This window comes from Echinops telfairi, unplaced genomic scaffold (genome assembly GCF_000313985.2).
Source record: "Echinops telfairi isolate 266 unplaced genomic scaffold, ASM31398v2 ScPeMD7_7;HRSCAF=31, whole genome shotgun sequence".
NCBI classification, from domain to species: domain Eukaryota; kingdom Metazoa; phylum Chordata; class Mammalia; order Afrosoricida; family Tenrecidae; genus Echinops; species Echinops telfairi.
In genome coordinates this window covers 14,577,154-14,590,767 of record NW_022103904.1, presented here as the reverse complement: position 1 = coordinate 14,590,767, position 13,614 = coordinate 14,577,154, and the positions used below count along the sequence as shown (strand labels likewise).

General features: G+C 39.1%; 1 protein-coding gene across 2 annotated transcripts in view; it reads right to left on the bottom strand.

Annotated features, from left to right (window-relative positions):
• Positions 1 to 13,614, bottom strand: part of COBL (cordon-bleu WH2 repeat protein) — a 255,188-nt gene that overhangs the window by 163,650 nt on the left and 77,924 nt on the right. For both annotated transcript variants that reach the window (XM_045286315.1, XM_045286316.1), the window contains exon 7: positions 8,316 to 8,498. In XM_045286315.1, the coding sequence (XP_045142250.1) occupies positions 8,316 to 8,498 (183 nt within the window). The remainder of the gene's footprint in view (positions 1 to 8,315; positions 8,499 to 13,614) is intronic.

Sequence of the window (13,614 nt, the reverse complement as noted above, 5' to 3'; positions counted from 1 at the left end):
CATAATCAAGATACTTTCTTATAAAATTCACGGCATTACAGCTTTGAGACAGAATTTTTTGGTGGGAGTTATGTGGATGGAAACTGCTGTGGTCTCCAAAACTCGAGCTTTAAGAACGTCCTGGAAGGAAAGCAAAACAACTGATTTATTAAACTAGATGGAGAGATAGACTTGAGTACCCAGGCGGATCAGGAAATTAAGTGGGAGGTCCATCGGGCAGCAAAAGAAATCCACTAATTACCTAACACCTAACCGAGGAGGACCTGAAATCAAGCCTTAAGTTTGGGAGGTGGGTTTCTAGTTCACTTGAGGGACAAAACATTGCATGAATAAGCAGAAAAAAGTTCCAACTTAAAGACAGGCAGGAATGTGACGTTATCAAACCCTATGAATAGAAATGGCTCCAATCACATCAAGGCAGAAGGAAGGATTCAGGAAATTAAACTGATGCTAGGGAACAAATGGACTTTAAATGTGCTTTATGTGAATGCTAATGTTCCTTTTGTGATCTCTCTGCAGGAAGCTGGATTCAAGTCAATCAAAGGCATCTCAGCTCAATAAAGAACAATGCATTTTTATTCTTACACTACAGAGTTGAACTGATGTTTTAGGATATGTATGAAACAAGACCATTCCTTGGGGAATCACTTGTTTTGTCTTGGGGAAATTAGCCAGGCAAAGACGCAAAAGCAAAGCAGACACTGGCATCCGATTCCTGATGAAAGTGGTCCCTGCCAACCCCACCCAAATATAGGTGAGCTTAGAAAAATAAAACCTTTTAAAACGTGTCCCATTCTAAGACTGGAAACCAGGTGTTACTGTCCAAGAATGTCCTTATCTCCTGGAAAGCGAGGGCTTAGGATTTCAAGTCCTGTTGAAAGACACCAGCTGGACAGAAGAAGTGAAAAAGAAAAACAGTTCATTCTTACCCTTAGAAATTCTACAGAACAGAGCAGAGTAGAACGACCCTTTAGGGATTTCTGGGCTATAATTTTTGTAAAGCAGAAGTCCGCCACATATTCCTCTCACACAGCCACTGGGGGGTTTGAATTACTGCCTCTCCAGTTGATAGCTGAGCCCTGCAGGGCTCCTCTCTGCATGGTGGGGCAGGTGGTATCAGTACATCTTTTTAGGGATCGTGTGTGTGCGCGTGCGCGCGCATTTTTCTTTTTGTCATTACTTTTTAGCTTTTTCTTCTCTTATTGTTTCCCTTCACTATTTCTGCCTTTATAGTTACCGATTTTTAAATCCACTCTTTTTCTGTCTTTCCTTAATTTTTCCCTCTTCCCCATCTCTGAGAACAGGAGTGCACTGTTACTCTACTAGCAGAGTCATCCAAACCACAGTTACTACTTCCGTCCCTATCCCATGGGAAGTGCTAACACTCACACCTGCACCGCTGTATCAGTGACAGGTGGCAGACAACACTGGTCCAATGCTGCCTACAGCTGTTCGTCATCAGCAGCAAGCTGAGGCACACAGGTGGCTTCACTATTTACTCCACTGCTCACCTAGAGACTGGAAGGGAAGGGCCTCATGCTGCCAAGCTAGTATTCAAATTAGTATACCGGCCCTGCTTGCCTGGTTATATCACAACAAACCCCCCCAAACATCAGGTTGTTACAAAGCAATAAAAATACAATGTAAAAATGTCTTAGAGACAACAGATAACTTCAAATCAAATAAACAGGTCAGATGACTTAAGTACTTGACCAAAATAACAAACCAGGCCATTTACCTGAGGAAGAACTAGTAGTAGAATTTACATGAGAAGTAATTCAAAATGTGTGTGCGTGGGGGTGGGGTGCGGGGAGGGGAGGCATCAAAAATTTCATGGAAAAACTTCATTATTCAGAAAAACTAAAATAAATATTTTTTTAAATGTATGACTTTTAATTCCATCTGCCCATGGATGTTTTGAAGTCATCTCATGCAATGGGCCTTCCAAGAGCTCAAAGAAACCACAAACTCAAAGAAAACATAGACAATACTTTAGAAAAAACAAAAGAAAACTGTTCAAGAAGACAATCACAAAGTTAATAGAAAAGAAACGTGAAATGGAACCCGTCAGCCAGAAACCAAAAATAGCAACAACAAACTGTGGTAAAGAACACATGACGTTACCCAGGAACCAACACTTAAAAAAAATTCTCAAAAACACGCTTAAAACACTGAAACTAGAGGACCACAGGCTTCAATCTATAAACACTGCCAACCACAAACCCATTGGGACATATCAAAAGTAATTCTCAGAAGCCAATTTATAGCAATAATGAAGAGAGACCTGAAATCAATACTATGATGATTCATGTTTTGTGTCCACTTGGCTGGGCCAGGATTCTCAGTGTTTGGACAATTAAGACCTAGCTTGTTTCTAATATAAGTGGTCACTGTAAAAAAAGTTTGCTTGCATTTTGCCGGGACTGGGTATTGCATCTGGCTCATTGACCTCCAGTTTTCTGGACTGGAATCAACAGTCTGCTGTATCCCCTGCTGATCCGGGAGTTGTTAGCACCCTGCCATCTTGCCTACGAACCTTAGATTCATTCACTTCTACCACCAGAAACCTGGGGTCTTTCCTACCACATACTGTAGAATCCTCCAGCTTGACATCTGACCCATAGGCTTGAAACTGACCTGCCTCTAAACTGAGTGAATGATTTTCTTGATATAAAACTCTCTAGGATTACTATAAGTCAGAAACAATTCAATGGCAGTGAGTTACAGTTTATATATATACTCATATGTTTCACTGGTTGAGCTTCATCATCTAAAACAATATTTTAACTCAACATTTGCCACAATTAGAAGAAAAGCAGCAAAAGTAGCTTTGTCTTCAGAAAAAAGGAAGTAATACAAATTCAAGAAGAAATAAATGGAACAGGGAAACCATTGACAAACAAACAAAACTCCCAACAAAGGTAGAAGTTGGTTCTTCAAAAAGATGAACAAAATGGATAAATCATGAGCAAATTTATACAGGGAAAAGAAATTGTAAATACAATTAACAAAGATTGGAAATTAAATGGGCAGCACCACAACAGAAGCAAGAGAAAAAGAATAATAATACTATGAGGAATTGTACTCTAATGAATTTGAAAATCTGGAAGAAATAAGCAAATTTCTAGAAGTTTGCTACCTACTTAAACTAACAGGAACTGCAGTTTTAAAAAATTGAACAAACCTATAACAAAATAAGAAATTTATCAGGTCTTTACAAATATTCCCAAGAAAATTTGGGACCAGATGGCTTCACTGGCAAATTATCCTAAACATTCATTACAAAGGTGTTATCAGTTATAGGTATAATATTCCACACCATGGAACAGTTTGAAATGCTAACAAATTTATTTTATGATGAAAGCAGGACCCTGATACCAGAAACTAGGTAGAGTGAGCATAAAAAATAAAACTGAAGTTCAATATCCCTCATGAACATAGATGAAAAGTCCTAGCCAACAGCATCCAACACCATATAAACAACAATACATTATGACCAACTGGGAATTCTACCACATGTACAAGAATGGCTCAACTTTGAAAAACATCCATGTAATTCACTACATTAATTAAGCACAAGAAAACAACCACATGGCAATATCAATCAATGCATAAGAGATATTTGATAAAACGTAGCACTCATTCCTGATTATCAAACAAAGACAAAAATGTCCCATCAAATAGAAGGGAATAAAAGGAAAATCCCTCAATGTAATTAATTTATGTAAAACCATATATATAAAACCAATGGCCAACACCACTCCCGGTGGAGATAGACTAAAAGCATTACCCTTGAGAATGGAAATGATGTCCTCTATCATCACTACCATTGAACACTGTCCTGGAAGTCCAGTGACGAAGGCAATAAAATTAAATAAGACACCCAAATTGATATAGAATAAAAATATTCCTATTTGTAGATAATATGATGCTATACATAGAACATCCCAGTGACCAGTAAGAAAACTATTGGACTGATGGAAAAATTCAACAAAGTTGTAGGGCACAAGGTCAACATTCAGAAATCAGTCAGATTCCTTTACATATAAAAGAAGTCTGAAAATAAAATAAAAACAATACTATTTACAATAGCTTCCGAAAAGCTAAAATTATTAAGGATAAACCCAACCATAGGTAAAAATGGATTATACAAAGAAAATAACAAAACACTACTCTGAGAAAAGAAATCGAAGAACATACCAAGATTATGTTTAAAATGATTTAGCATTCTGAAAATACCAATGTTGGGAGGGGGGGAGGGGAGGGAGGGGGAGGGAAAAAAAGGAAAATGAGCTGATTCCAGGAACCCAAGAGGAAAGCAAATTTTGGGAATGATGAGGGCAACAAATGTATAGGTGTGCTTTACACAATTGATCTATGTATTGTGCTAAATTTCATAAGCCCCAATAAAATGATTAAATTAAAAAAAAGAAAATACCAATGCTATCCAAAGCAATCTACAGATATAATAAAATTTTGATGCTGATTCTACCAACATTCTTTAAATAGATGGATAAACCAATGACTAAGGAAAAAGGTCCCAAGAAGCAAAGCAGTACTAATGAAAAAGAATAAAATAGGTCTCATGGCTGCCTATTTCAAAGTCCACACGCCTATCAGCAATAGTCATAATAACCTAGAAATACAACAGCAACATAGACTAATGGAACATAAAAGAAACTTGGAGTAAATCCACCCACTCATGGGCAGATAATTCTCAGTAATGAGCCAAAATCTATTTAATGGGGGAAAAGACCAACTCTTTTAACAAGCTGTGCTAGCTAAATAGGATATCCATTTTTAAGAAAAATGAAACAATATCTGTACCTCACACTATATACAAAAAAACTAGCTTAAGATGGATCAAAACCCTACATGTAAACCCTAGAACTATAAAGTTCTTCAAAGAAAAAAAAAAGCACAGGAAAACTTACTCATTGTCATTGAGTAAATTTATTCTGACCCATAGTTACTGTACAGGACAGGGTAGAATTGTTCCTTTAAGTTCCCTAAACTGTGAATGTTTCAGGGACCTGATGATCTCATCTTTCTCCCATGGAGCAGGTTGTCATCTGAACAGCTGACCTTGTAGTTAGCAACCCAATGCTTGTTCCATGGTACGACCAAGTGGCATTAGGACACCTGGAGACTCAATGGACAGTATCAACAGACTATCAAATGTAACTAGTGGACAAACTGCAGAAGATAACATAGAAGATTGGAACCTTCTAAAAAATAAGCATATATACATATTAAGGTAGTTAGTTTATTGTGCCAACCTGGCCGATAAGCACATCTGGGATTAATTGAAGGGTGGAGAGATAAATGGCTTGGCGAGCCTCACCTTTCTTGACTCTTGCTCTTTGATCATTGGACCAGTGTGCGGCTGCCTTGCTTGTTCTTTGCCTCAATTTGCAAGCTACACTACCTGTGGGACACCTAACCTGTGGATTGTGTCACTGTAATTTGAGGTTCCTTCAAGAACTGCTTCGCCACACTGTTGGAATTTACATCTCTTGGGCTGGGGACTGTCGGACGCTGTCATCTGGCTGACTGTTGGTGACCTGCCTTGCTGTTTGCAGCCTGTGCCAGGGTAGCCTGAATTACTCCACAGAGGACTAACCGGTGGCCCTCAAGACTTGAAGGACTGCCAGTGTCTCACAGCTGTCTCATGGGAGTGAGTTGCACTGAGCCATTTGTACTGCTTTATAATTTAATTAACTGTTTATTTCTTAATGTTACATATCTGTCTGTATAAATATATATAAAACTATTAGCATTCTGGCTTTGTTTCTCTAGAGAGCCCTGTCTAACACACATATGAAAATATTTCATCAAAAGAGCAAAAGGATAGTCTACAGATTGGGAAAATAATATTTGGAAACGGCAAACCTGAGAAGGGACTAATCTGAAAAAATCAAAAGAAAACAATCACAGCTCAATAACAACAACAAAAGGACCCATTCAATTAAAAGCGTGAAGACATTCAGATGGCCAATGAACATATGAATAAGTACTCAAGATCATTAGCCATTAGCGAGCTACAAATCAATGATAAGATATCACCTCACCCCAACTATAATAGTAAAGTTCAATAAGGCAGAAAACCAAAAATGCTGCTGAAGGTGTGAGGCGATTAGAACTTTTATACATGACCAGTGAGACCGTAATATGTTCCAACTACTGTGGAAAACAGTATAGCGTATCATTGAAATGGTGGAAATCGAAATACCATTTGATTCATTAATCTCATTACCAGGTATATATCTTAAAGAAAGAGGAAGCAGGACACAGATATATGTATACTCATATTCAGTCCACCAGTAGTAACAATAGCAAAGAAATAGAAACAATCAAGAGATGAATGGACCACGAAACTGTAGTACAGATACACAAAGGGGAATATTATACAACTTCAAAGAACCAAGAAAAATCCGCCAAACACCTCAGAACGTGGATGAATCTAGAGGACGTTGTGCGAGTGATCAGTCAATCACAAAAGGACAAGTACTGTTTGAACTCATGATTCCAAAAGTTCAAGAGGCTTACATACAGAAAAATAAATTCTTTATTACCAGAGATGGGTTGGGAGAGGAGGGGAAAAAAATCACTAACTAGAAAACATACACTTCCAATTTGGGTGAAGAGAAAGGCAACAAAGAGTAAAGAGGTGATCAGCACAATATCATTAACGAAAAGGAAGACACAGTGCTACACAAGACAACAAGGTAAATACTCTAATACACACAGCCCTGCCTTACCAGGCTGGAAGTGGACACACAGGCATACAGGCAGGAAAAACTGGTATGAGTAGGTGAAAGGGACTACATTTACGATCACATATAGGTTTGGCAGATATTTGTACATGCACATTTGTATGTGCTATAAATATATCCATGTTTATAAGAGAGAAAACAGGGTACACAAGTAGGTAAATTTTGTAGCTATCACCAAACACACCTTGAAGGAATGCGTCACTGGGCCTGGAGGCTTAGGAGCATAGTTGTGGGAACACTGATGTCAATTGGCATAACATACTCCACAAAGACTGTGTTCTACTTCTTACTTTAGGAGTCGTTACTGGCGTCTTAGAGACTTACTAGCAGCCACCTAATACTGGTCTTTCTCCATCGAGAGCAAAGAAGTGTGAAAAACAAAAACACCTGAAAACAATCAGTCCAAAGGAAGACTGGATCTCCAAGAGCCTGAGACCTGAAGTACTAGATGGTGTAACTCTTCTGAAAGGCATCACAATTAGGGTCCTGGATAGAACAGGAGAAAAATGTTGGATAAATCTCAACCAATAAATAAGTCAATAAGACCAGTTTGATGGAGAGACTGGTGGAATCCCCAAGGCTATGTATGGCCCTGGTCGCCCTTTAGATCTGGAAGTGAATTTTCTGCCAAACAATAGGCAGGCTTTTAAACTAATTAAACCCACTGCAATTGAACAGTGATTCTATATAGGGTTTCTGAGGCTGCACATCTTTACAGAAGCAGATAATCTCGTCTTTCTCCCATGGAGCAGCTGGTGGGATTGAAGTGCCAACTTTGTGGTTAGCAGTCAAAAGGCTACTGGCTAACCCGAAATGCCATCAGAGCCCCTAGACTGGGTCAACAATAACACTAGAGAGAAATACACTCTTCAGAACCATCCATCCTCTAAGATCCAAAGGATAGTATTAGCTCAAAGATTTAGCTCTATAAAGAGAGAACTTTATAGAAGGACAGATAGAACTGATAAACACTGGCAGGAAGTGGGGCCTGTGATGTTTTGTTGAGGGTACTGCAATCTATGTACAAACCAAATTGTTGAATGAAAAACCAATCAGGCAAACTTGCACCCAAATCACAATAAAAAGTATGACAGTAACTAACTATATAAGGTCCCACAAAATAAATATACAGAGAGGAACTTAAGATAACAAAAATGTCTTAGGTGTGTGTGAATATGAATTACTCTGGGCATTTATGTCATATGCTAGTTCATCTCTGTACAGTGCAAAGTCAAAAGGTGATTTTATTTTGACAATCTTCTCATTAAGCAATCATGACTATGCCCAAAATTTCAATGCTGAAAATAAAATGTTAATCAACACATACAGGTTTTTTATACTAAAAGCTCAAAAATAGTTTCTTCCATCTATAATTGAAGCAGAGTGGCATTTCACCTTTATTTCTAAATAAAGCTTAAATAGTCTAGTTGCTAAAGTCATACACTGGAAGGATCACAGTGCTCAGTGGGCACTTCCGGAGAACTGGCTGGTTGATAAACACTACAGGATACACTGATTACAAGAACAGCCTCCCCCTACCTTTTCTGATGCCTTGTCTTGCACAGGTACCCCTGGACTTGGCAAGGAGGGGGGAGGAGGGGCTCGGCGCTTCTTCATCTCTGACTTCACAGACATCCCTGAGATGTTGCTGAGCGACACGGATGGACCCAGTGTAATGGACCGTGAACTCACGGATGGGGAGTTCGGAGTTGTCCGACAGCCCTGTTTGAGAGAAGAGAAAAACAAACTTTCATCAATTTTTGATGATTATGTTTCTTTGGATTAAAGTTCAAACATGGAAATGAAGGGACAAATCACCCATCCAACTAGCACCTATTTCCTTTGGCAGATTTGACTAAATTGAGTAAAAACAATACTGTCATTTTCCAGGGAAAACTATAATACACAACACTGTACAACCAAGTTGCTGCTAAGTTTATTTTCTTACTAATGATGGAGTCAGCAGACTTTTTAAACCACTAAGAACAACAACAAAAAAAGAACATTGAACAGCTAGAGCCACTTAATACTCTGGGCCAACATGCAGTAGTAAATTAGCCTCTTACCACTTTGCCCAATTTGAGACTCAGATTTCTTACACTTAAGCATTAAAGTTAAAGGACAAAGCAATTCATGAATGTTGCTTTTTGTCAGCCCATGTAAAGCCTTGACCACCAAGTACAGAGTTCCCCCAGGAAACAGGGGAGGCATCTTATAGGCAAGAGTATTTATGTAGACTTGCATGAAGAACCCTTTTCTTTCAATTTCTCAGTGCTGCCCACAGAGCACAGCTGGCCCTACCTTATCCATGGTTCCCCCCTCTTTATATTCAACCAGCCACAGATGGGAAATTATTCAGGGAGAAGTTCCTAAACAGCAGTTAAGTGGTCAAAATTATTCTTCAAAGGCTACGAGGGAATGTAAAAAGTTACTAACAGATATTTACATTGTACTAGGTATTCTGTGTAATCCAGAGATGATTTGAAGTCTAGAGGATGATGTGCGTAGGCTATATGAAAATACTGTGTCATTTTATGTCAGAGACGAGCATCACAGACTTTAGTATCTCTAGGTAAGGGCCAGCCAAGCTGTCCTTAACCTCATCCCCAGTGGATACCACAGGACAGCTGTCCTTGCTCCCAAGGAAACATGCTGAAATAAAAAGAACTTTCCTAATTCGTTTTCTTTGCCTTACTGTTATTGCCACCTCGAAGACCCAAGGTGACAAAATGCAGATTTACTTAAAGATGCAGGATTCCAATTACCAAATGAGGCAATTTATGGAAACCAGAGTAGGAGTAGGGGGCTAGCTAATACAAGGTTTCCAACTGTGAAGGCATTTTACTAGATGGAGGAAATGCATCCCCATTTTTAATCATCAGCGTTTTGCACTGTGGCTAGAAGCCCATTCTCAGCTCTTCTGAGTTGATCGATTTCCTTATCCATATTATCTTATAGTGATTATACACACACGCATCACACACAAACAAACACACAGAGTTTATTGAAGCTCTTGAAATGCAATGGAGAATTCTACTCTTGCCGACTTGACATTATTATCTCTGTAGTATGGATGGCCCTGTTGGCATCCTGGAATCACAACGCTCTTGACAATGCATTTCACAACCCAGCATCTAATTGCTTTTCTTCACTCCACCCTGTCTAGACACAGAACTTCCAGTTCCTCTCCTCCTCAGTCCTTACCACAACTATGTGTGGCTGACTGCTCACTCAACACAGCTATGAATTTACCTCTGTCCTTTAAAGGCCCTGAGCATTTTAAGACGCTCTTTGGCAGAATATTTCTCTAAAAGAACTGCACATGTTATGTTGATTCCAGGTCTTAATTCTGTGGTCCTCATGCCCTTACAAGCATTCTGACATCCACAGGAGGTCTTGAGCTGCAAGCTCTTGAAGGCATGGAGTAAACTGGATTTTCTTGACACAGTATTTACCCAGCACCATACACACAAGAACAGAGCTTACAGGAAAGTACATCATCCTCTTTAAAACTGGGGAAATCACATTCACTTTAAAGTTCCTATATTCAGTACATGAGATAATTTACATAAAACTCTCGAACTATATCTGCCACATTCTAGGTCCCCAGTAAATGTGGTTTACTTCACTCATAGCTCTTTTTCAAGACAACAAAATCTTATCACATTTTTTTGGGGTGGGTGGGGGAGGAAAGAGCCATGTCTCTTCTCAGGCACCTCTAGGGGAACTCAAGTCTCTAAACTAAGGGTTCCACATTTGACCCAGCTGGTGCTTTAACCCCAAATCCACTCTGTACACCAACCTGCACTCAAGCAGACAGATTTCATGGTCCACCAGAGCTTAGTCCACTAGACCCTCTTGTTCCCTGTGGCACGCAACAGGACTCTCAACTTTCGAATCATGTGTGTAACAGAGAAAAGGAAAAGCTTACTTCCCTTTATTTATTACTTTTTAAGGGGACATGTATTATTCATCCCCTATGTCCCTTCTTTCCCCACTCCTGGGAGACAAGGGGGCTTCAATAAGTCAGTGTAAAAATTACATTATATGTTACTTCTATTTTCCACACACTTTTTGAACCCCCCTTCTATGTGAGCAGAATTTACAAAACAATCTACAGAGTAATTTGGGTGGAAAACACTGTTGAGCATTAGCTTTTCTTTAAAATACTGAGAGCTATATGAAATGAACTGGAAAACCAAGAGTTTAGTTCATATAGCTGAATATACAAACAACTTGGTTTGTGTCCCATTTTCCTACTTTTCTTGGATTCTTCCTCCTACAACAAGACTCTCAAAGTTCTCTGAGGGATAGACCATGGCTTTTATCAAGAGGGGTTGGTTTTCTGCTCCTTATCCAAACAGGTCAGTAAAAACTTTAAAACTGTATCTAGTCTTTTTCTTCTAGGGAAGTAATGCCTTCTCCAAAGCTTGGCACTAAAATCCACAAATTTTGACTATCACAATCCTACCAGTTTTTCTTAGTAGCTTTTTGGCTCAAAATGAAGCTTAAGAAAATCCATAAAGAAAGAAACAAATCCTAAAGAGAAGCATTGGGGAACAAAAGAGAAACATTGCTAACACAACTTTCCTACGTGAGGAATCATGGGATTCTGGTCTGACAAAAAGCTGATCTAAGCTGCTGTGCACAACAGCTCTGAAGGCACCCTGCCTGGGTCAGTGTGAAACCCCAAGTATTCAGAAGCTGGCCACACAATCAAACATGTGAATATTTGATCACACCAGGCATAGATCTTAGAGGAGGAAGTAGGGAGAAAGAAGACTAACACTTCCAGATTACGAACTTCCACCCCAAACGAGACCAATATCATCAGTGAAAAGACCCTTGTAGGGACAAGAGGCAAGTCAGGTAAGCTCGGCTGCTAACCAAGTGCTGGGTGGTTTACATCGACCATGTGGTTCCACAGAAGGAAAGTCTGGCAATCTGCTCCCGTAATGATGCTGTTCTAGAGAACATTCTATTGTCACGTGGGCTTGCTGTGACCCAGAAGAACACACAGATCTGCCTTGGAAGATGTATAGCCAGAATGCTCTTGAGAGGCAGGGATGGCGAGACTCCGTTTCGAGTACTTTGGGCAGGTCATCAGGAGAGGCCAATCCTTGGAGCAGGACAGCATGCTTGGCCAAGCAGAGGGCAGTGGAAAAGAGGAAGACCCTCAATGAAGTGGGCTGATATAGTGGCTGCCACCATGGGCTTTGAGAGAACAACACTGGGCCCCTGGCTCAGGACCCAGAGCGGTTTCCCTCTGTTGTTCACACGGTCACTACACGGTCACTGTGAGTTAGAACAGAGTCACCTGCACCGAATGGCAAACAGCAGCAGCAATAAGAATTACAGCATCTGTGATAGTTGGTTTTGCCAGAGATCTACAATGCTACATTTAAAAAATAATTGATTGCCTGTATTTGAAATCTACTCATTTTTTATCAGGAATTCTTATTTTCCATGTATTGGAATTGTTTGGTAACCTTGGGATAGATGGTACCTTTTCCCCCCAACACCGATATACGTTATTGATATGTTCATTCAGGAAAGAAGTCCAAACATGTCTTTAGTTTACATAAAACAGCACATAGTCTCAGTGAGTTGAACTGCTTTCTTGTGTATCAGTGATATTCAAGTGGCATCAATCACAAAACCAACCCAAAGCAAATAGAGAATTACATCATTTAGGATTGAATAATTTGCAAACAAAATATTTAGAGCAGACTGATGGAGAATATAGTAGCTGCTTCCCCTTTTAACTGTCACCAGTAGCTTTGTGTCCTAGAAATGTATTCTGGCTACAGAACCTTGCTTGTTTACCACCCATAAGTTTTTGACACACATTTTCAAATGGTCCACTGTGATGTCACATGGTCAGCTTTTGAGCCATGTGAAATATTTTAAATCACTAGAAGAAAAATTTTCCATAAAGCAGAATTTGTATTTCTGTAAATCTGCAAATGCAATATTTTTCCGATTCTAAAATAGTAACATTTTCTAGTTTGTTACTGATTTTTTTAAAGTGCATCAAGGAATGAATCCAGAATTTGAGACAAATTCTGTTACCTCTGTATTGTTATTAGAACTTTCAACACTAGCAGCACTAGTTCAATGGCTTGTATCTATTCAATTCAAATGTTCAATGGAAGAATCTCTTCTGATTCATCACATCTTAAAAAGGAAATTAATTCGGAACTGTCTTTTTAAAATAGTTTCATTGGCATATAACTCACTTATCAGACAGTTCAATAGTTCAGTCATATTAAGAAGTGTTGTGCAATTATCACCACAATCAGTTTTGGGACACTTTCTCCTTTCTTTTACTCATTGTTGTTAGCTCCTCATTTCTCCACACGCTCCCCAGTGATACCCTCAATTGATCCAGTTACCGTCATTTCCAGATTTAGATTTACCTACGCTGGATTTCATATACAGAAAACCATACAAAACAAATACAAGAAACAAGCCCCCACTCAATAATTACAAAATAAAATCTAAAAGAAAGCAGAAAATATTAAAAACTGGAACACATTTAAGATTGGTCAAAAGGGAGCTAAAAAAGTAGTGTTACATTTTAACCTATCTACATTTGCCAGAATCAATTTCGCAATGTTCTCTGTCTGACAGCCAAGCGATTCACATCCTTGGACTATAGTTAGAGGGGATTCACTGGGTCTTAATCCCTGTGGGGAAACCTGAAAAGGGACTTGGGGTTTCTACTGTCATCTGAAAACAGGGTGTGGAAAATTTCAGCTCTGATACCATTCCCTCCTTTGAATTTGGATTTCATTATTTACAATCCTTGGATCACACAAATTGGTGTGCTTCTTCC